The sequence below is a fragment of the Perognathus longimembris genome, chromosome 8, assembly GCF_023159225.1.
Source record: "Perognathus longimembris pacificus isolate PPM17 chromosome 8, ASM2315922v1, whole genome shotgun sequence".
Classification (NCBI taxonomy): Eukaryota; Metazoa; Chordata; class Mammalia; order Rodentia; family Heteromyidae; genus Perognathus; species Perognathus longimembris.
Genome location: NC_063168.1, coordinates 23,754,185 through 23,779,147, shown reverse-complemented (window position 1 = coordinate 23,779,147; position 24,963 = coordinate 23,754,185). Strand labels below are relative to the sequence as shown.

Sequence of the window (24,963 nt, the reverse complement as noted above, 5' to 3'; positions counted from 1 at the left end):
AAATATTTCTTCCTTATCTCTATGTGAGGGCACCCAGTGGGTGTAACTCCAGGCCTGTGTCTTCTTCTCTACTCATTCAGTAAGTTAGATTCAACAGCATATTTGGATCTTTGTTCTGCTTCTCTCTTGGGTGTGTGCAGTCTAGAGTAATGATAGCCATTGGCTACTCTATTTAAAATGTTTTTTATGAAGCCTGATGTTTCCACAAGTTGGGGGTGAGAATCTCTTAGAAGAAAATCAAATCCTCTCCGTGTCCTAGAAAAGCCTACAAAGGACCATTCAAGTAAGGAGTCCTACAATGTAAGCTAATCAGCTCTGGGTAACTCAGCCTCTGGCTGGGTGTCTTTCATGGCCAGGTCCTATGCCTGGGAGACACCTTAAATCTACTTAATTCTGTGCTTCTCTTTCTAGCTGGATTATTGCCAGACTCAGCCAGTCTTCAGCTGGGAGTCAAAAAGGTGATACAGAGGTTTTCTGATATCATTGTTGGCCTTCTGTCTCATTTTAACTCACAACCAAGGTATACTTTGGTGCCCTGGCTATGGAGACCCCCAATACCATTTAGTGTAACTAGCTCCAGGATGGGTGTTGGCAACTGAAATAATTTACACTTTACCAACAGTATGCTCAATCTGTTAACAAAGCCCTCACTGGTGGATGGTGGGTTTGTGGTAGTTCTGTGGGCTGCGTGAAGTTGTGCAGAGTTGTAGTATTCCCACTGAGTAACTGAAGCCGAACAGATGCTTTCAAATGAATGAATTAGTAAGGTCTCTGCTGCCACATTGAAAGGTTCCTAGCCAATCTCTGCCAAAAAATATGACAGGAAAAGAGCTGCTGGTGCGTGAGTGCTTCTTGAAAGCTGTTTCTCCAGATTGCCCCTCGATAGGGCACCCAGGGACATGGCTGATGACCTGAAGCTCCCAGAGTCTCATTCTCTCCTCTTCCTTACCCTATCTGCCATCTACCCTCTCTCTATCTTGTTCTGCTACTAGATGAGGTTGTCTTTGAAGCATGCTTGGGAGCCATCAAGGGAAATCTTTCAGCCAGGGGTGGGTCTGGACCTTCTGCTTTGCAACTTCATCTGCCTGCTGTAGATGCCAGGGCTGCTCTGGTGAGGAGGACATAATGAGATTGGGGACTGTGATCATGTTATCTCTGCCCTGTTCCATCAGAGACTTTGAGGGCAGAGTGAGGTATATTGCTGCTGGGGGGAGGGATGCAGGAGGGCTGTGCACACCTGCTCCCCCACCCCTCTGTATGCCAGATCTGGTGCTTGGGAGGCGTCACATTCCAGTGCTCTCAAGTGGAATTTAGAACCTTTCTAAGCAGCTGCTCAGAGCTCTGTTTCCTGCCCAGACAAAGCTGGCAACACACGGGCAAGTTTTCTTTTGAAAGATGAAATTCAAGTCACTTTATTGCTGCTGAGAAATTCTGCATGGGCAAGGCTGGAGACCAAAATTCTCTCTCTTCCACAGCTTATATATTCTGAATGTTATTTCTGGATTAACTAGAAATTCCATTTCCTGGCATTTGTAAGAGTACTCTCCAGATCCTTCTCCTATCTCTGCTTATTCCTTTCAATCTTCCCAAATGGCTTATTCTGGTACTTGGACACTTACATAACAATGTACCTGATAGAATCATTCATTTAAATTTTTTTTTCCATTCTTTCAGTCTTTATTCAGTGGCATCAAGTTGGAATTAAGTGTGTTACAATTATAAAACCAATGGGTCCATTCTTGGTTCATTGCTGTTTTTCTTTCTAACATCCTCTGTGGGCAGTCTCATTTCCTTTTCTATTTTAAAGTCTCACCTGGATAATGATCACTTAAATCTTTATTATTATTTTTTTAAATCTTTACCTTTAACCTAGACCTCTTCCCATTCTAGGTCTGACTGACATGTCAGCTTCAACAGTTCAAACTGAGCTCCCAGTCTCCCCTTCAAACCCACTCGTTCTCATCTTTATAATAATACTTCTTAGTCACTTCAGTGGAAAACTTGAGTTTTCTTCCTCTCTCTCTCTTCTCCAATGTCATACATCTCCATCAATATATTTTGTTCATTGGACCTAAATACTATTTAAATCTCCTTCTGTTATCTTCACCTCCAGGACTATGGGTCAGGCTACTGGGTAGCAGAAATGGCACTGGTACAGAGGTCTCCATGGCTACTCCATTTCCATGTGGGCCCACATCACTGCAAAGAGCCTGGGCTTTGGAATTAGAAAAATATGTTCCAGTTCCTAAGACTTCCCCTTAGAAAGAGGTGAGTTTGGCTAAGTTATCCATCCTCTCTTAGCCTTCTTTTTCTCTGCATGTGTGAAATGGAGATGATTCCTATTTGTCAGGATAATTCCTACTTGAGATGACATGAGGCAAAATGTGTAAATATCATCCTTCAATACATGTGACTCTCTTTCCCATTCTCCTCTTGTTTTTCTGCCCAAGTCTGTGCCCAAGCTTGGGCTAGATAAATGAATTTTATTTCTGTGAGTAATCTCAAGTTAATAGTGACTGGAGTGTGTTGTTAGTGGGGGGGTTCTAGGTTACATATTTGAGAAACTCGAGTCCCTAAGCTTGCCATCCCAGTATTGAGGAAAATAGAACCTAAGTGGACTGTTTTCTAAAGGCAAATTTAATATCCCTCTCTAGGGTTGACTAAACATTAATAACATAATTAAACATTGTGATTCTTTCATTCCTGCTACCCGAGAAGCAAGAAATGGCAATAAACTTGATAAGCACTAAAGATATTACAAGAAGGCATATAGAACTATTATGTGTAAATTACATCAGCTTTTGTGGAAGATTTTTTTCTTAAAAAAAGGAATAGCTATAATGAGGCTGTTCATGTAGTGGACATAACAGAACTCTCAGATGCAAAAGAATCAAGTTCCATCCACCTGAGTGGCAATTTGGAATATCTATCCTCTTTGAACCGCGTCTACAACCAATTTAAATAGGGCAAAAAATAATCTTAGAATTTATTAGTCTTCTTTTTTTTTAAATCAGGTTGGTTCCCAGATTGATGATAATCCACACTTCCTCAGACCTAACTCATAATGTTTTTGAAATTAAATGATATTCTCACTCTTGAATTTCCCAGACTGAGGATATTTAATTACTATGTCTTCAAACTCCAGAAATTCCAAGCGAGAGTATAGAGTGCAGTTGGAATCATGACAGTGTTGTTGGGGAAAGCATACAGCTGAACAAGCAGAAGTCATTTGGATGTGTAAATTCTAGCTTGTGCTGAACCTCATTACTTGATATGAATAATGGTAGCAGGACTTAGATAAGCCATCATTAGTAGGCATCATGGGGAGAATGGGTACCATACTTCTATAGTCTCAGCTCAAGCTGTGAGGTCCTGTCATGAACACATACTCTTCCTAATTTACAGCATTATCTCAGTACTCATCTCACCCTGACCCAGTAATGACAATTCATGTTACTTAATGGCCAGGGTGATGAAACATCAATCTTGGATTCATTTAGCACTTTCCTTTCTTTCCAGAAAATGCATAGAGCGTGTTAATCAAAACCAGTCTTTAGAGAAAATGTAGACAAGATGTAACTCGTTAGTATGCAGAATGTCTTAGCTACTGAAAAGGGGTTAGTTATTACAGAGAAAGTTACTTAGTAATGCTCAAATATTAGAAGGCTGAAAGAGAATGGATAATTCCTAATTTTCAGTTTTTTGTGTGTCCCATTCAATGTGATCCTTTGTTTACTTGCATTTCATGTAGCTATCTGTTGAATATTACATGCTCAATTGGTCTTAGCAATCAGCCCTCAGATGTGAGCCAACATCACCATTATTTGTTACTGGAAAGTGAACATACTATATCCTGTTAGCTATTGCTTTAGATTTTCACCTTGCTAGAGTGGGTTTGGGTGGTGCCTCATAAAGATACATCTTGACGAAAGGTGACCCAGATGAGCACTCTTTGAAACAATGTCTATAAACTGCATAATAATAGGGTGTCAGAAAACCAACAAATCATTTTTTGAGTCTCTAATATTTTCTATTGAGTCTTTCAGCGGGAGGAGACTCAGAAAAATGAACCAAGTCATCTTCTAAGCCTGAAATGGTTATTGGATCCTAGAAAATCAGGACTGATGCATAGGTTAGATGCCATTCAGTTCTAGAGGATGCCACAACCCACAGGCCCAGAGCTCCGAGCACAGTGAGGTTACAGTGTTTGCTGAGGCCAGTGATGCATCCTGGGATGTGTCCAGACAGCCCTTGGCTGGCCTTGTAGCTGTGGTGAGATAGAGTGGGTGGAAAGAAGAGAGGGCATTCCAGAAAGAAAATGAAGTGTGATCAAAGGTACAGGGGGCAGGAATGGACAAACTTTTACATAGTGTGAGGAAGTGTGAAATACAGGATGGTCAGCACACATTTTTATCAATTGGGCATTTGTGCATTCACAGACTTTAAGGCCAGTGGTGAAATTTACCCAGAGTGATAGGTAGAACTATCATAAGTGGCATTTTGTGGGTATTTGTTTTGGCTGATTTTGTACCTTTAATACATAATCTCAAGAATCTTGGGTATCTTTTCCAAGTGAATGAACTTGGTTAGTGCAGGTAAAAGAAAATTCCCTTTGCTTGTACCTTTCATATTTTTCTCACTCTACCAATAAAGCAATTTTCCTGACGTTGGGTTATGTGAAGAATCCTAGGAATATTTTGGCTGTCATTTATTCAAGTGCTTTTAAGTAACAATAAAAAAAGAAACAAAACATCCTGTCTACTGCTTTGAGCACTGAATAAACTAACATCTGTTCTAGCAGCCTCAGTGATGGTGCAGGAATGCTGGCAAGCTGTCTCTTGTGCTTGCTTGTTTTCTGGGGAGGAAAAGAAATTAAATGCCTGCCTTCTGAATTTCCTTGGTGCCCTAATGACTAAGTATGGAAAAGTGATTATTTTCCCTCACAGGACTTTGTCATTCTAGGGGAACAAAGAGAGAAAAGTTTGCTTGCTTGTTGGGAGTGCAAACATTATACTTCATTCCCAATAGCATCCTGATTAGGAAATTCATGTAAAGACTTGGGGGCAGCTTGGGATTTAGTGAACTATGGCTATCAATTGCCAACTAGGGTGGTCTGGGTCTCCTCTCATTCTATAATGATAGTTCAGTCCGCTGATTTTGTGAATTTTGGACCATTTATAGAGCTGGACATATTGGGTTCTCTCTAATTTTGATTCCATTTCCTCAACTGCTAGTCTCCCCTCTCCCTCTTTTTTCTTATTTGTCTCCCTCTGCCTACCACTTCTTGGACCTTCATTAAGTTGTACACTCCCACAATCTCTCACAACTGGATTTGTTAATTTAGAATGCTCAACCCAAACGATTCAATTATCTATAATAGCACTAATAACTTAGGAGCAGGGTTGAATGGACACACTAGTTACTAACTAAGGCCTGTGGACTTAGAGCACGTACACTTTCTCCTAAGTTCTTACTCAGAGATTAAGGTTTATTTCATATATAATTTACCTGTATTGGCTATCTGAGATTTGTGCATCCACAAGCTTCAATAGTCAAATTAAAAAGTGGGGACACTATTTAGAATGGAAAAACACATGTATAATGCTAAGAAGTGAGAAACTAGAAAACAAACCATATGCTTAGAAATAAAGGTAAGGGCTCACTTAATGTAGAACACACCCAAGGCTCTGGGATTCATCCCTGGCATCACAGAATAAACAAAACAAAAGAAAATGTTCAGTAGCGATCAGAGCCGGCTTTAAGGTCAAATAATTTCAATATTGGAAGTTTTCATTTTATTTTGGCAAATTTTAATTGGTCATAAAATTGGGGAAAGTAAAATTTTGTGTACTCTTTCACAGAGTGCTTTTGTGTCCAGGTTGTCCTAGGAAGAACAACTTAGGATTAGGTGAGGGCTGACTAATATCTTCTGTGTTTTGTTTGTCCCCTTAGTTGATGACCTCACTCCAACACTGCCCTTACCCCATGACAGCATTGAGTTTGGCTCATCTTCCCATTAAGCCTCACCAGCAATAACACAGTTTTTTGGATCGAAGGCTATTCTTTTCTTTTCACCCACTCTACACTCAACTAACACTTTCGTTACTGCTCCATTCATCTTGTTTTCTATTCCATTCTTACTTTGTTATTTTTGTTTTTCTTCTCTGACTTCCTGAGTTCTATGCTGAGCCAACTGATTTACAACCTTTCTATGTAAACACTTAAAATGACAAATTTCCCTGTAAGAACCATGTTAGGTACCTTCTAAAATTTGGTATATGGCATCTTTATAATTGATAAGTTCTAAGTATTTCTTATTTACATTATGAAGGATTTGGCAGCTAGGTGCTGGGGATTCATTCTTAGAAATGATTTGGAAGGTAGGTGCTGGGAATTCAGTCCCATAGTCCTAGCTATTCAGAAGACAGAGATCTGAAGACTCTGATTTGAAGCCAGCCGGCACAGACAATTAACTAGCAAAAAGCCAGAACTGGAGGTGTGGCTCAACTGGTAGAGTGCCAGTTTGAACAAAAAAACCAAGTGAGACGGTAAGGTTTTGAGTTAAAGCCCTGGTACCAGTGTGTGTGTGTGTGTGTGTGTGTGTGTGTGTGTGTGTGTATACACATGTTACTTTGTATGCATGCACGCATGTGTGTGCACACACACAATGATGTGGATATATGTTTGAAATTTTCAAACAGAAAATTTTCAAAATTGATTGGTAACTGGATTAGTTATTGATTTAAATTATTTTTCATTCCAGAATGTAGTTTATATGAGACTTATTGAGACTTGATTTATAACCTTGTACATGACTACTTTTCATAAAAGTGTTCTTGAAAAGGAATAAGTATTTTCTATTGGGTGCAAATTTCCCATGTACAGTAGGCTATTCCCTCAAGGGGACATGGCTAGAGCTTTTATTTTCCTGTGTGCATAGGGGTAGGTGGTGGACAGGAAGTGACTAATCCATTTTGTTCAGCATGTGTTTCCTTATTTTTGCTTTTGGTAGTATACAGAATGATGGAAAACATCTTGTGAAATTTCAGATTTATCCATTGTGGGATGTCTCATTATTTTATATACCACTAAAGGAAACCATTGCCCAGTAAATCATGGTATGTTACTGATTAACTGATTATCTTAATTTCAGAGGCATTAAAATGAGCATGTGTGGGTAGGCAGAGGAAGTGTGTCTTCTAATTGAGGCAATGTATTTCTGTTATTCATCTCGTAATTCATTTTAATGTATCCTAAATGTTAGGGCCTTATTTTGAATATTATAATTAAAGAGTCTAATTATGTACCCAGTAGCTTATGGTTAATTGCATTGTTTAAACCTTTATATTTTATTAATTTTTGGCTGGTTGAGCTATTAACTACTGAGAAAATTGTGTGTAAATCTCCTGAGATGGTGAATTTCTCTTTACAATTTTCTCAATTTTTGTTTTATATATGCTGAGGGCATGTCATCAAGTGCAAATTAGAATAATGCCTTTTAGACTGTTTCTATTGCCATTATGTTATGGTGCTCTTTATACCAATATTTTTTGTGGCTAATTTTTCCTTATTCAATATTATTAGACCTGTATTGACTTTATTTTGATATAACTTTTCATACTTTTATTTACAAACTTTCTATTAAATGTATGTTTTATTATCATTAAGAGCATGTAGAAAAAAAGAGCATGTAGTAAACTATTTTAAAAACACAATCTGTCAGTATGCCTTTTAAAAATTTTTGAGTTTGTTCCCTTTATTTTGCTTATGGGTTATTTGGATTTAACTTGTATTTCTACCAGCTTATTATGTTCTTATTTCAGAATTTTCTAAAATACAGTTTTAGAAAAACTATTCCTCATTTACTCTCAAAACAAGGAAATTTCAAACTGAGGGCAAGCATTCTTTAAAACTCTTAGAGATAAAAATATTGAAAAGTCAATTGCTCAAATATCCAAGAGAAACAAATCAGCACAAATACTTCAAAACATATTTGAAGACATTTTTTTATGCATACAAGGGTTATCAAAATAGATATGTTGGCAAATTCCTTTTATTTTAGTTCATAAACAATTTTTGAGATCTGAGTTCTGCATTCTGATATGCCTGTGGTCTTTTGCCTTTTCCAATGACAGTACATGAAACCACAGGCTACCTTTTTAAAACAACAATAACAACAAAAAAAGCCAGAATATTTTTTCAAAATAAAAACTCTTGAATTTTGTATAGCTCTACTGAGACTCCACTGAATAAATAAAGGAGAATGATTTGTGACTGGTGTACTAATTGTAAATGGAAGGGAGTATTTTGAATGTGTATTATTATCAGGAAGAGTTTTCGGTACACTCTCATGTGAAATGTGACCTCATGTGTTTTAGGTAAAGGTTGAACAGTTTGCAATCCACTAAGAGAAACTGCCTTTAACATCCATAAAGTCCCTTAAATTTAGTTGTTTGCTTCTTGGTAGCTCTAGGGTTGAACCTAGGATCTTTAAATTTATTTTTGAAGAGTCTTTTTTTTTTTTTTTTTTTTTGCCAGTCCTGGGGCTTGGACTCAGGGACTGAACACTGTCCCTGGCTTCTTGTTTTGCTCAAGGCTAGCACTCTGCAACTTGAGCCACAGCGCCACTTCTGGCCGCTTTCTGTATATGTGGTGCTGGGGAATTGAACCCAGGGCTTCATGTATATGAGTCAAGCACTCTTGCCACTAGGCCATATCCCCAGCCCTTTAAATTTATTTTTAAGAGGTAAAAGCCAAACTCATCTGTTACACTGTGGAGGGCAGACCACATGTACGAATATACTTCTGGGGCTCTAGCATAGACCTAGAAGCAGGCTGAAGCTTCTCTAGTTCAATCAGCTATCTGATACATCAGTGTCATTTGATGCGTATTCTGCCGAAGTCATCATGTTGCCTATGCTTGAACAGGGGGTTCACTCCCACCTGAAGCAGCCAATTACAAAGGTCTTTTAAAAATGGGGCCAAAATTGGGTATAGATGCCTCTGTTTCAGAACAGCCCTATTAATGCTGTCTCTCTGCTATAGTATATCTCCAAGCTAAAGAGCTAAAGAGCCATATTTGGAAATATTCCTTACACATTCAGTTTCCCTGGGCTTACCCCAGAGAAGATCCTTCACTACTCAGATAAAGATTTTATCTTCACTGAGTTGAGGTTTCTGGAGCCCTTAACCCTTTGAGCATAACTCTGGTTGTGTACATGTTGGTCCTGAGTGCTATCATGTGGTGGGCCTCTTTCACTCTCTGTACCCTGGTCTCTGGATTTCTTTCCCTCGTGCTTATGGATGCTGGCATGAATTATTTATCCCAAAGACAGATACCTATTTTGATTGATGGACTGTTTTTCCAACCTTGGAAAAGAAATAGGAGAAGAAAAAAAAAGTATTCTCTGATTTCTACTTTTTCTGAAGAGTGTACAATAATTTTTTATTGTCTTGGATTGCCACTCAGCATGGGCCACTGGATGCATTTCCTACCAGGCTGGTGAAATTCAAGAGATTTTGGCAAGGGCAGCTATGCCAGCTGTCTGTTTACCTAGAGAGCTGTCTGACTACAAAATCCAGCTGAATCTGCATTCTCAAGTTACGCTAAAGCTATCAGTAACTGAATTGAACTGGCATAGCAACTGCACATGGAAAGCCCAGGGATGAAACTCTGCGGACAGTGCTAGGTAGTGGTCCAGGTCCTCCATTGTCTCTGTCAGGAGCTCAAGCATGTCTCCTTCTCAGCTAGCTTCACAAAGGCAGACTGCACTTTCACCCATAGCTAAGGCTGTCCCTATCAGTTGAGATTATAGCCTAAGTTTGTGACATTTTAAGGTGAGCTCAAGCCATGCCCATGTTCCCCATCATAACTTTTCTAGAATGACCTTGATTCTATCAATCTGTAGGTTTGTCTATCTTTTAGGTAGACTGCAAATCCTGTAGATAGTCTGGGGGCCTCCTCTGAATCTGGCTAGTTGCTTCCTCCAGCCTGCATCTATGACAAGGGATTGTACCTGAGTATAGCTGTGCTCTTCTTAAGATGACTTTGACTTTTGTCTTTCTCAAGACTGCTGGTTAGTTTCTCATCTGGCAGATGTGTCTCTTAAGTTATGTCCAAACTCATTGGATATGAAGATTGTATTGTTGGCCATCATCCTCATAGCCTTTTCATTCTGGCTCCCCTATTCTTCTCTACTAGCAGGCACCATCCCAGTTCCACTTTGAACCTTGATGGAGTCCTTTCATGTAACCATCAGTTACTTTTCCAGTCACTACTGTGTGTGGACACTGTGCCAGCTGCTGGATTGCAATGGTGGACAAGACATAAATCTGTCTTTCCTCAAGAAGGCATGTGGGCTATATGGTGTCTAAGATACTTGATTTTTTTCAATGTTTGCTTTTTTTCCTTCAGCCTCCCATTCTTTTCAAAACTATGCCTGTAGGGGGCCCTAAGTGAAGGGCTGAAAGCTCAGCTTCTTTAGAGAAATGAGGATCTATGCAGTGTTAGCAATTGGGCTATTTCTTCTAGAAAAGGAATGAGCAACACATCATCTGGGGCTCACCAAGCTTTGGTGTGAGAGGAAGCCAAGGAATTTGAATATGGAAAAGAAGAATTTGGACAGAAAATTTTGTAGTCTTTGACAATACAATAGTAAGGAGATTATATGGTCATATTGGTTAAAATTATTGTTTCAGGCAAATTCCTATCTTTATATTATCAACAGGGTCCCTAAAGAAGGAACATAATAAGAGTAGGTTCTCAACTGAAAGCTTTGGAACTTTCACATGAATGGGCTTTGGAAGGAGCCAAGAGAACAACTAATTTTTCTTAAATGGATGTTAATGACTTTTTTTTGGGGGGGAGGATAAGTGGGGCGAGAAAGATGATAACAGTTCTGTGTATTTAAGATTTACCTGGCTAGCTTGTTAAAATACACAATCCTGGTCTCTGCTCCAAGAAACTCTGCTTCTTTAGAACTTTTCTATTCATACACTATTGTCATTTGGACCAGATAATTCTTTATAGGGAAGATCATTGTAGGTTGCTGTCACTCTTTGTTGCATATACATAGATACACACGGACACAGATGCGCACTCTTTGACAGCAATACTTTTCTTTATAGTAAAATATTACCAGTTTGGAGAAAGAATAGTCTGCATTTATGAAAATCTGAAGGATAGTTTAAAAATACTTGGGAAATGGTCATTTTTTTCCAATCAAATACAAATCAAATCCAGGTAATAATTAATAGCATCAGTATCCTCCCTGTATCATACTGGGTCATAAAAATCACAGGTATAGAAGGTGTATGTCTTGGGAGAAATAACTTGAGAAATGACCCCTAATCCACAGGCACAAAAAGAGAGGAAACAAAAGTAATGTCACTGTCTTGAGAAGGACCATGACAAAACTTTGTCAGAGAAGTACTTATCCTTGCTTGGGTTAGTTTTCTTTAGAGGATGGGTTCTTCTCAATTCTTTACCTATACTTAGAATCATAAAAAAAAAAATCACCACTCTAGTATTACCACCTCCATAAAGATCTTATGAGGCTTCCTGGCTCCAATCCTACCTTTCCTTCTCAGAAATCCTATGGCATTTATACCTGACTCACATGATCCTGTACCTTATTATATACTTTTAATTGGCTTTTGGTGGGCTCATCTCTCTAACAGCAACTTAGTAAAATGACACAGTAGCAGCTGCAAAAATATTTGTGGAATGGTATCCTAAATGTTATGCTCTCTTGGTAGGAATTACAGAATTGTAAAATTATTTAAAAGAAGACAATCTTCACAAACAGTTTTTTGAGGTCCTAATGTGTGCTGCTTTGTTCAATGCTCCCTTTCGTCTGCCCCACAGTAGTGATTTTTCTCAGCCTGAGATTCCAGGTGGGGGAGGACAGGGAGCAAGTGATGAAGGCTACAGAGCTGGAGGGTATGGAAAGTTCTGGTGAAGAGAGGATTCTGGATGTCTAACCAACTTCTTATAGCCATGGAGCTCAATGAAGTTTACCATTTGTGTAGGAATCTTTTACTTCTTGGATGGAAAAAAGATCTCTTTCCTGTAAAACTTCATGGAATTTCTGCTTCTGGCAGGGCTCTTATTCATGTGGCTCTTGAAAACTTGTGACACAGTTGTCCAAATGGGCACTGAATAAAGTGAGAAAACTCTCCACTACATATTTTAAGATGATTTTTGGTTCCAGGTGAGGAACTGGGCAGGCTGGGACTGGCATTTGACAAATCTAACCTTTTGCTCAGACCCAGGGGATCATTTTTTTAAAACCTGAAATCCATATTCTTCAAACAGAGTCAAATTCAACACCTTAGTTCATCTTTTGAATGGACACACCTTCCACCTACATCTCTGTTTTTACTCCATGATAGTTTCAGTATTTAATTTGAGCTTCTGCATAGGGCCTGGGCTTGGATTGGAATCTTTTATTTGCATACAGGTCTGTTTCCTTTGGAGATTTTGTCTATCTTTTCTGCCTCCCTCCAATCATTTGATTGAGAATCATTAAGTGAAAATCTTTTTCCCTTCCTTCCTTTCCTCTCTTGTTCTTTCTTTTTTGTGTGTGTGTGTATGTGCTAATATTGGGGTTTGAACTCAAGGCCTTATGCTCTTGCTTGGCTTTTTTTACCCAAGACTCTTGAGCTACACTTCCACTTCCAGCTTTTTGCTGGTTAATTGGAGGTAAGTCTCATGGACATTTCTGCCCAGGCTGGCTACTAACACAATATCATGGTACAATTCACTGTCTACCCTTATCTCCAATCCCCTAAGATTTCTATCTGTTTTGTTTTCTAATGTTATACTAGCACCCAGGAGGGTACCTAGCATGTGATCAATGAATATTTGTTGAGTATGAATATTTGTGAATGAATGGTCTTGGATCTCAAATCTTTGAGTGGTTATTATAATTTTATTGTATAATTTAGAGTGCTAATAAAGCATTCTGAGTGAAAAGGAAATACTGTAGAATATATTCTAAAGTGCTTTTAATCAAGGACTTATTAAACAGAAAACTTAGTGACATGTAATTAGATAAAGGAGATATCAAATATATGTAGTGGCCAGGAGAATGATTTGGGAAAATTTGGTGGGACTTTAATAAGAATTATTTTAGCAGGGTGCCAGTGGTTCATGCCTATAATTCTAGCTACTGAGATCTGAGGATCATAGTTTGAAGCCAGCCTGGGCTTAAAAGTCTCTGTGAGATTCTTTTTTTTTTTTTTTTTTTTTTTTGTCAGTCCTGGGGCTTGGACTCAGGGCCTGAACACTGTCCCTGGCTTCTTTTTGCTCAAGTCTAGCACTCTGCCACTTGAGCCACAGCGCCACTTCTGGCCATTTTCTGTATATGTGGTGCTAGGGAATTGAACCCAGGGCCTCATGTATACGAGGCAAACACTCTTGCCACTAGGCCATATCCCCAGCCCTCTGTGAGATTCTTATCTCCAATTAACCATCAGAAAACCAGACGTGGCCCTGTGGCTCAAAGTGGTAGAGTGCCAGCCTTACGAAAAAGAGCTTTAGGGACAGCATGCAGGCCCTGAGTTCAAGCTCCATGACTGACAAAAAAAAAAAAAAAACTCTTTTAATTTTGCAGTACCTTTCTAAGAGTACTTTTTTTGGCAAGTCCTGGGGTTTGGACTCAGGGCCTGGGCACTGTCCCTAGCTTCTTTTTGCTCAAGGCTAGCACTCTACCACTTGAGCCATAGCACCACTTCTGGCCTTTTCTGTTTATGTGGTACTGAGGAATCGAACCCAGGGCTTCATGTATACGAGGCAAGCACTCTTGCTACTAGGCCATATGATTAGGGCAAAGGCTCAAGTGACAGAGCACTTGCCCAGCAAGTACAAGGCACTGAGTTCAATCCCTAATCTGCCAAAAGTAAAGAAAAATGGATCCTTGTATTTGTTATACAACTCATTTGGTCCTGAGATGTTCTCCTTTCCCACTTTCCCTATCCCTGGGGTCTCTAGGGCAATAGCAGTTTCTCTGTGGTATGGTCAGACATAATGAGAAATACAGGTCTGCATTGTTGGATCACTCAAAGAAAGAAACTGGGAGGGACTGGAATGGGGTTGTTTGATTTGGGGGTATTTTAATCATTTCCGGAAGGCTGGCAGGTTATGAAAGAGTCACTTTCCAAAAGAATCAGGCAAAATACCCTGTAAGAAATTTCACACTGCATACTCTTCTCAAAATTGGTATTCTGCTCAGGCATCCAGGATCAAGAGTTGATCAGATATCAGAGACATGGACATTTCTCACTTGTGGCACTCCATGGTGATAACCGTCCAGTCTGTTTTTGGTTAAAATTAAACCTTTCTATCATCTGCACCCATTTGGCTGCTTACTAGCTTTCAAGACAATTAGTTTGCCACAAACACAGGATGATTGTCTTGTCCATCGTGAAATCTGACTTCCTGTGCATTTATAATATAACTCATTTTTATCTCATCTGGTCTCAGGATGTGGCTGCAGTTTCTTGTCCTCGCCAATGGTGAGAGTAAAGACAAGATTCTAGTTACTGAGAGGTTTGACCAACATGCTTTCCAAAAGCCAACCAGGAAGTGACCAGTGCGAGTCCTCAAACTGATCCTCAGTCCAAGCATCTTAGTTATTAGAACAATCTAATATAATTCATTCATTAAAGAAATTGAATATTCAGACAAGGGTTGCTTGGAAATGCTCATGAGGCAGGGTTCCTTACGTGAGCTGAGCTCTGTCTGCCTGGGGAATGGCTGGGCTCTGACACACTGATCATGGCTAGGAGTCAGTACTGAGGTGGAGGGGTTTTCAGGCAAGACTGAACACCACCACCTTCCCCAGGAGTCACCCAGACCACCAGAGTTCATGCTAAAGGCTTTGCTTCAGTGAATCTGGCTTGAGAAGAGAATATCCTTTAAAAAAAATTCTCCATGTAGGCAATCTTAAATAAGCTTGTCTACAGAGGTAAGTTTCTTTCATTTAAGGAAATCAGGAGAAAACTTGGGAAAAGGAGTAACAGCATAATGGAGGGGTGGATATGATTAAACTACATTTAATGCTTCTACAGAAATGTCATGATAAGGGCTGGGGATATAGCCTAGTGGCAAGAGTGCCTGCCTCGGATACACGAGGCCCTAGGTTCGATTCCCCAGCACCACATATACAGAAAACGGCCAGAAGCGGCGCTGTGGCTCAAGTGGCAGAGTGCTAGCCTTGAGCGGGAAGAAGCCAGGGACAGTGCTCAGGCCCTGAGTCCAAGGCCCAGGACTGGCCAAAAAAAAAAAAAAAAAAAAAAAAGAAATGTCATGATAAAATCCATTACTATGTACTATTATTATACAACAATAAAAGTAAATAAAAGCTCTGCAGGTGATCTTATGTATAGCCAGAAGTGAAGCTGCCTGATCACAATGCATCCAGAGAAGGGACCCAGAGGAGCTGGCAGAGAAAAGCAGCCCTCCCTCTGTTCCACCACTCCTAATGGCAGGTCCCTCTCCTACCATCCCTCCCTCCTGCTTCATCACATTTCCATTTTCCCTGGTTTATTTCCACAATCACATAAACAAGTGTCTGTTTTTCCTGTCCTTAAATAAGAAGTCTCCTATAAAGTATGCATTTTCTTCTAGCCAGTGCTCATCTTCCTGCTTTCCTTTAGAGAAAAACTTCTTAAGACCTATTGTCTGATTCCATTCTCTCAACAAGCTCATCTTACCAGAAAGGGGGGTGCTGGACACAGATAATGTCTAATGGAGGACTGGCCAGTCACACCTAAAACATTCTAGATTCAGCACACCCTAACCGATACCTGACCTATCAGTGCTGGAGTCAAAGCTCAGTGAACAAAATAAAGACCCAGAAAACTTTGGAGAGGTGCTAGGAGAAAAGACTGGAGTTTAAGACAACTGTTGACAGTGATAGTGATGGTGAGGTCTTTAGTGCAGGGGCCATTGTGACTTACGCAGTGTGTGGTGGTGATGATGACAGAACTGGAGATGAAAGAGAGGCCATCGTTCATGCTGACCTGGAGTGCAGCTTTCCTGAAATGACACGGCAACCAGAGATGCTCAGCACGGTGTAGAGTGAGCCATGGTTGGAGAGCCAGACACACAGGTCTCCTTGGGACTGTGTTCCTAACTACCCTGGGGACTGCGGTGCCCTCCCTGTGGGGCTGGGGTTTATCTTAGTAAAAGGTGGAGGATGGTCTTCCCAGCTTGTGTTGCTCACACATTCTCCAGAGACACTGGCTGTGCTTGGCTGGTGTGTCAAGGCAGGGCGTTCAGAGCTCTTTGTGCGGCAGCATACAGCATTGGAGCCACAAAATCTACTTCTATTTCACTTACTTGCCACATTTTGTAGGACAAGACATGCCTAAAAAGTAGTCCAAAGTTAGGCACCACTGGCTTATACCTGTAAGATATGAGTTTTGATAATCGAGGACCAGCCTAGGAAGAAACATCCTGGAGACTCTTATCTCTAATTAACTTGAAAGAAAGCTGAATCACTATCACTACTGGCGCATGCGCGCACACACACACATACACACACACACACACGTCTTAGAGGTACAGCAATAAGTGGACTAATTCTCCTTCTACTGCCTCTCATCTATGAGCACTCACTGAAACACGAACTCCAATCTTGTTGTACTTCCCATAAAGACACTGGGCTGGTTCATGGAATCACAGGTCAATGTCAGGTACTTAGAGTAGGTGGTCTTACAATGGGAGTAAATAACTGACAGCAGTTATTTCCCCTAAAAGCCTCCACCTCTCTCCAGTCTGTTAGACTTGATTCTGGAGAGGACTGTTTTCAGTTTGCACCAACATTGTCTCTTTGTATCTCTAGATAATTCTTCTCTAGCTCAGGTTGTGAATTTTTTTTCCTTTCATTTGTGGGTCATGGGGCTTGAACTCAGGGCCTGGGAACTGTCAATGAGCTCTTCTGCTCAAGACCAGCACTCTGTCACTTCAAGCTATAGCACCACTTCTGATCTTCTGGTGGTAATTGGAGATGAGTCTCATAGACTTTTCTGCCCAGGCTGGATTTGAACTGCGATCCTCAGAACTCAGGCTTCTGAGTGGCTGAATTGTTTTTTCTATTGAGTATTTTGACCACATCAGATTGGCAATTATTATAACGGTGCCACCGGGAGATAGTTCCCATACATGGGAATCTTGTAGTGGAGTGAGGTAAATGGACTGAAGGTGACCTTGCAGGTATGAATGTGGGTTCTTAGTTTGTCACCAACTAGTAGAGGTCCTACTTTATCTTTCTTAGTTTTCCTCTCTCCAGGAAGGAGATAACATTCATCTATCAGGGCATTGATGATGACATTGTGAGGAAACCTGGGAGAGCATTCTGGAAATATAGTTGGGAATAAGTCAGACAGAACGTGGGTTGATCTGACTGCTGCATGACCCTGAGCAGGTGACCTAAATTCTCAGCCCTTCTGACATCTGTTGAGTGGGGATGTCTGGTTCATGGGAAGGGGAGAGATGAGTGGATACTCTCTAAAACACTATCATGGTGTCTGCTTGGTGACTGTAGGCATTGGTACCATCATGACTGAAGGAATCTAGAGAATGTCCATGGTGATACTCTTTGCCCCCTCTGTCTCTCTCGTTCCTGGCTATGAGGCTCAGTTGCTGGTGAAAACTTACATGCCAACTTCTTTTAAGATGGGTGCTGGGCACAGCAAATAGGTGTCTTCCACGGCAAAGGGCTTCTCATCTGTAAAGAAGAAGTACTAGGTTAAGAGGAGTGAGGCAAAGTTATAATTCCAGATTGAGTGACTTTTAAAGATCTTCAGTGAAGTTCAGGGAGCCAAACAGAAACCAAGAATTTTTAAAATAAAAACTCTTGCACCATAACATCTATTAGCAGTGAACTCAAGCCTAAACATTACTTTCCTGAGTTTCTATGTCCATTGAAGTTAAGCACTGAGGAACTAGAATCTCTTATGTTATATTACTAGCCTCTTTTCTTCTCAGGAATAACTGAGAGGAAATAAGAAAATATTAAATTGGACCTAAGGAGCTTCATTGCTACATCTATGGGAAAGGGTGCTGACAAAGACAAGAAGTGACAAAACCAAAATGTTTTCAGGAGACAAAGGGCCTCTTTTATGAAGCCAACATGATTACATCCTAGGAAAATCCACAAGAGTTGTGCTTTAGTGGAAAGCTGGGAAAGAGGCATTCCTGGTAGGAGGCCTGGCACAAGCAAAGACAGGGTAGGGAAAGATGTCTCCACACAGGGAGTGGGCAAGACTTGAAGAGAGAAGCACAGGAAGAAGTGGGGCCAAAGTTCTTTCTCTGAGTTGGTCCAGAGATTGCAATCTGATGGACAGAGTTTTATAGTCATGAAAAGAAACATGGGAGGTTTCAGAGCAAAACTGAAATGAGGCATTTGGAGGATTTGGCAGGTGTAGTCATGGAAGATAGGAGGTAGGGAAGTTCTTGCTCTATTTCTGATGGATGATTAGGAAAAAACTTAAATTCATTGTGACCAGGGTCTGGGCCCAGAGACATGGTTGAAAAGTTTGTATACTCAGTAGATAAGAGTCATCCCTTCATGCCTCATTGCTTATTGGATATGTTAAAAAGACTGTGGTAGGATCCACTGGAGAAACAAGGATGGGCAATATTTCTCCTTCAATCAACCTGTGACCACTAATATCACTTATAACTAGAAGGTAAAAATGATACAAATATGTTTGAAGGATTCTGTTCTGCTGTTGGCTTTTGCCAATGGCAAATTGTCAAAATCAATGTCTCCTGTGACAGGTGCCAGTCATACAGTTGGCATTAAATGCTTCCCTGAGTGGAGATTAGGGATCCCTGTCCTCTATGGCTGGAACTACGGGGCCTAGCTACCTGGGATGGGTGTAAAGGACCAGTATGTGTGCTAAGCACTGTGCTTAGTGCTTACTGAAGGGGGAAGAATGCTGCTTTGGGAAATCCTGACATGGTGAAAGATTATTTGTTCATTTATTCATAGATGCAGCTAATATTCATGGAAGATTTACTGTGGGCTAGTGATATAGGCTTTGAAAATAGAAACAAACTTCTTCCTTTCATGAATTTTATAGGAGCTACAGGAAACAGTTATCCTCCCCTGCGTCCCATACCACACATACATAAAATTTAAGTGTTTTCCATGGGCCAAGTACTGTGCGAGGGTTTACAAGAAATGTAAGAGATGAAGCACCTTGCCCATGAAGCTGCCATGCTAGCAATCACACAGATTAGCACTTAATTATAACTGTGATGCACATACAGATAAGAAGGGAGGCTACACATACATATAAGAAGGGAGGTTATAAATACATATAGGAAGAGAGGTTACTCTTCATCTGGGAAGTCAGGAAATACTTCCACCAGGAAAGCTACTTAAGCTGAAACCTAAAGGCCAGGTGAGGAAGGGGTGTACAGGTCCTGGGATATGAAGGAGCCCAGATCTCATGAGAAGTAGAGGAGGGCCAAGAGGGTAGATGAATATGATCCAAATGAGACCAGAAAAGTCAGCAAGAATGAATGAAGGCTGTGAGAACAAAATAAGGCTTTCTGAGATTGCACCTAAAAGCAACAGGGTGCTATTGGAAGTGTCCCTTATTTTTAGCACCAGTTGTTGGCAGATTATGGAATATCCAGAAATGGGGAGGGTATGTAGAGGATCACTCAGTGTCTGAAACCATTATTAGTGAAGCATTATGGCTTCCCAATGCCTTTCCATGTATGGTAAGATGACAGCCAGCCTCACCTGGGATGCAATGGGGGTGCTCTCCAAGTACTTCATTCAGTCAAATCTAACCTGGCAGAGCTGTCAAGAGGGACAATATTATTTTCTTGGTTCTGCATCAGGCATTCTGGCAGCAGTTTGCGGGCTAATAATCTGTCTCTCAATTTGGTAGCACCTACGTTCATCTTCCCTCCTTAAAGCCTTATGAGCAAAGGCAGGGTAGGAATCATCAAGCTCTTTTTTTTTTTTTTTCAGATGCAAAATAGAGGTGCTAAACTGTGATCTCTGGTTGCAGAGCAAGTTAGAGGCAAGCCAGGATTAGAACTGAACACTCCATTATTCTTTCCTTGTGAAGAGATTCGACATTCCAGGAAAGGCTTGTATGAGGGAAGAAATCAAACCTGGGTCAAGCAGGGCTAACTAGCACTTCTATTTGTCTATCCCATTGCACATGAACTAGCAATACCTGGGGATACACAGCTCTCTACTCCCGGAGTCCTGGGAAGCCACACAGCAGACCCACGCGGCCTCTTGACTCCAGATTGCATTTTATGGGAAGATCTGCATCACACTGAGAAGGGCATTTGAGGCAGCACAGGGCAGCTATGCAGCCAGGGCGAATGCAGAGGCTACATGTCCATGTTCCCATTAGTGCTTGAGCTCACTACCAGGCTCCCTCTTCACAATGCCTGTCTCCTTCCCTCTTAACTGGAAAGAAGCGTGTGTGTGTTGGGGGGGGGGGATATGTCCCAGTCAAGCAGCCATTTCTCACTTTCTCCCTTTTCATTTTCCTATCCTACATACCTCACTGGGAGGACAGAAAGCTTTGGCCCCAGCTATGGGACAGTTCTGACACTTCCTTCTGTCACTTTGCCTGAGGCTGGGGCCTGCTCTGTGGAGCTGGCATTTCTGCTCTGAGAGGGATTGTTTGGTTTGGAGCCTGTTTTCACTTTACCACAAAAATGAGTGGCTTTTCGTTTCTCTCTTTCTAAACAAAGGAGGGCCATTTGGTTTCTATAACTCACATCATCTGACTCCTTCCTGGAACATCCACTTGGGAAGGAGGGCACAAAAGCTTCCTCATTTGCCCCTCGGGTGGGCCATGCTGGCTCTCAGGTCATGCCAGCCTCACTACAATCTCTGCCAAAGCTAGGGTGTTGTACTGTTTATGGGGCCATAATCTACTGAGAGTACAACGAGGCCTCTGCCTCTGCCCACTGGGCAGCCATTTCACTGCTCATTAGCACTGAGTTGTCATGAGAAATGGAGACCAGGAGCTTGGACCAACCTTTCTGGCTTTGGTTTTCAATGGAGTGGAAAACTAGGAAGGGGCTGTAGTTAAAGACCAGAAGTTAAATGAAATTTGGGGATGATCTTGATATAGAGTTTGTCTTGTCAGTTCCCAAAGCTATTTCAGAATTCTCTGCTTACCCTGAGATAATTTAGCCTCAAGTATTTGTTGGGAGGAAACAGAAATGTGATTTAAAGATCAACAAGTGACATTATATCAAATTGCTGAATACCTCAGACTTGAGAGGTCAGACACTGTCACCTACTAATTCAACATGAGGCCTCAAGTTCAAACTTCTGCACAACCAAATGATGATGATGATGATGGTAGTAATAATAATAGTAGTCATTTATCACCACACAGTTCCAATGGAAGAATGATTTACTTATTCGACACAAGAATTGTTAGAAAACAAGAGAGAGTAAACATTTTCTGTGTTCTGACAGGAAAATTCCCCTAAATCAGAGGCTGGCTGTGTGGGGCACAGAGAAGGACAGAAGAAACTGAGGCATGAAAAAATCCAGGTTCAAGTCCTAGGTGACTGCAGTCAAGTATATATATAAATGGTGATGACATTATTGCTGAGAGTTTTGTATGAGTAAATAAGCATGGTACTAATAAGGATTCAGGAAATATTTCACTTGATTATATGGCATCCATATATTTAAGATAGACTATGCAAATATGTGCTTTAAAGCAAAAGAATCGAAGACCACAATTTTCAAAATGTCTAATTTCTAAATCACATCATTCTATCAGCTTAACATTTTTTTAGACATCAGGAACTCCTAATAAAAAAGCTTAAGAGAATTTGTATGTGTATAGATAGACAGATATACACATGTAGATACACACACACACACACACACACACACACACACACACCGATTTTGTTTAACATTATATAGCCATGATCTTCTTGTTGCTTTGATGGTCCTGAGAGAGATATTATTACTTGCAGTTTGGGAAACAGGCTCAGAGATATTAATTAGTGCTACTGGCTTGCTCAATATCAATCCACCTAGTCTTTTTTTATTTTTTGGTGGTATTAGGTTTGAACTTGGGGTTTTGACTTGCCAGGCAGGGGCTTTACCACTTGAACTATGCTCCCTTTGCTGCAGTTATTTCTCTGAGTAAGATTTCTTGCTCATTCCCAGGCCAACCTAAACAGCAATCTTCCCCACCCCTGCCTTCTCAGGACCTAGGATTGTAGGCATGAGTAATCATTCCTGGGCCTAGGTGGTTAGGCCTAGAAGTAACCAGAAGTACCCCGGAAATGGAAGCACTTCACACTAACCATATTGGAGATGAATGGTCAATGGACTTTCAATGGGCAAAAATGGATGCCACGAGAAGACATGCTTTCTGTGACAAGGCTCTGGAGTCTTCTGACAGGTTCTGACCTAACAGGAACCAACTCGTTTGGAAACGATAAACTCAAATGTATACATTTCCATGTGTTCACCTTGGGACAATGTCCCTTTTTTCAAACTCTGAAGAAGGAAAGCCCCAGAATTTGCCCTAGAAGTTTGGTGACTAATAGATTTGGGGTAAAAACCAGGATTAAAATTCATTAGCTAATTCAAACACCAATCAGAGTGAATCCTTTCATAGGGCTGATTAAATCATTTAAATACTTCCCAAGTCTTGGCAATCTTTTCTGATATAAATATTTATATCTGGAAAAAATGAAAAGAAAAACAATCCCTAGTCTTATCTGGGGGGAGTTTGTTGAATCCTTCCAAAAGCTGATGTAAGCCCCAAGTAGAGAGTTTACATTCCTACTGTAACATTTGCATTAGGTAGTGGGGAAGTAGAGGTTAGGGACTGAATGAGCTCACCCTGCTGTTTCTCCTAGTGTGTCCTGTGCTTAGGAAGCATTTTCATAGCATTTTGGAGCCAAGTATAACTGTTCAGCACCAAATTATCAGCTGCTTGGGAATGTGACTCCAAATTTGAGAAGAGTAAACATTTCCACCTTCTCACTGCCTTCAAAAGTAAACAGCTTTGGGGAAAAAAGTTAGACTTAAAATATTGTGAAAAATTTTAATTACAGTTATAATTTGGTAAAACTTCAAGTTGACGAAATTCAAAGCATCTGGGTTGAGCTTTCTGGATCTTCAGCCAGAAAAGAAGTGATTAATTTTCTTAATGGGACTGTCTCAAGCTAATTTCACAGATGTGGGAGTTTTATCACAAAGATCAATGGGACCAACTGCTAAGAGGAGAAAGAAACTCACATCTCCTGGGTAGTGCTGGATTTTAAGCCCTAGGCTGGAAGGTTTTCATGGATAAGTATGATAACAATCTCAGGATTCTTTTGACAAAAGATATTTGTCTCTACATGGAGGACAAAGCAGAGATTTTGAACATAGAGAGTGGTTTCTACTTGGAAAGGTTGTGAAGACTGAGACATGAGAACCAGGTGTTAAAATAGAACAGGAAGAGAGGAAGATAGGGCAGATGCAATGGTCAAATTGGGGGAAAAATCTTCAAAACATATTACACCCACTGTAAGTCCTTTTATGCTCAGCTGAGCCAGAGGGATTCCTATGAAGTGAAATCAGGCTGACCACCAGCCTTTTCCTTAGACATGCTCTCTCCTTACCCATGTTTTCTAGCCTAAAGTTGTTGATGGGTATTCTTGAAAGCCCTTACCAGCTGGATACCATTAGATCAAAGGGTAAGCTGGCCAACAGATTCCAGGGTAAAATCCCTCAGTGAACACACAATGATTTCACCAGTTCCTGCATATAGTAGGTATCCAGGGTAAGTATTTGTCTTTCCATCCTGTTCTGTGGGCAGGATGGAGTAGAATGGAGAACAATAAGGACATAAGATTTGCGTTATGGAGATCCATCATGGCTTAGCAACTCGCAGTCTGTGTCTAGACTTAGGGAAAGCTTTTCATCCTATTCATAACTCAGAATTCTCATCCAGAAGATGAGAGTAATACTCATTTCTATGTTGTAAATGATACTGTTAGATGCATGCCATTTAAAAAATACTCAACATATTTAAGTTTTACTACTGAGGTGGGATTCTGCAGGGCCCATCACCTGTAAAACACAGGTGTCACTGTCACCACACTTGTAAATGGAATGGCTCTTCCAACTTGTCTACCATGTTTTATCAGGACTGTTCAGTATAAGAGTGACAAGAAGCAAGTCATGTATCCAGGTAGGATCTGTGGACATGTATATCATGTATATCATACAATGCAAAGGGGGTGATTTCCCCTCAGCTATGAGACAGTTCGGGTTGCCACAACTGGGGGAGGAATGGCATTGGCATCTCCAGTGCACACATAGGACAGCCCGCACCCCAACCATTGATTATCCACCTCCAAATGTCAATCCTGTCATGGTTAGATTTCCATGATTTTCCTTAGCCCACTGCAGAAGGAATTGTATTACTAGTAGCTCACAATTTCCAGAAAACTGGAGGGAAGTAAAGTTCAAAGTTGTTATAACATGATGGGTAAAGGAGGCAGAGGGGTAAAAGAGAGACATTGGAAAACAAGTCCTGCGTGGAAGGACTGTAGAGTCAGAACGCTCTCTATGTAAACATGAAAACAGAACTCAGAGCATCCTAACTATAAGCAAGAGCAGGACCCTGAGTTGAGGCAGTTCTTAGAAGGAAATGATGTATCATCTCAGTTACTATGCTCAGCAGAATCACGAAGGACAAGAGACAAAGGACAAACAGAGTGACCACAAATCCATTCCCAGAGAAGTCAGGCAGAGGCTTGCTGGATTGTCTCTGTTGAGCTTAGAATTTCTTGAGTCTCCCACAAAGTTGTGACCTCTTGCTCCATAGCTCTGGGCACCAGTGTTTAGAAGTAGTTGACAGCACAGCCAGACTGACTTTTCAGGATGTAAATTACTATGTGTCCACAGTTCCTCTTATTTTCACTAATGACAGAAG

The 24,963-nt window shown here is 40.7% G+C and overlaps 1 protein-coding gene across 1 annotated transcript in view; it reads right to left on the bottom strand.

Annotated features, from left to right (window-relative positions):
* Antxr1 (ANTXR cell adhesion molecule 1) overlaps positions 1-24,963 on the bottom strand; it is a 210,261-nt gene that overhangs the window by 88,320 nt on the left and 96,978 nt on the right. The window contains exons 11-12 of the mRNA XM_048352655.1: positions 17,666-17,735; positions 15,964-16,042 (exon numbers count right to left, since the gene is read on the bottom strand). Coding sequence (XP_048208612.1) covers positions 15,964-16,042; positions 17,666-17,735 — 149 coding nt within the window. The remainder of the gene's footprint in view (positions 1-15,963; positions 16,043-17,665; positions 17,736-24,963) is intronic.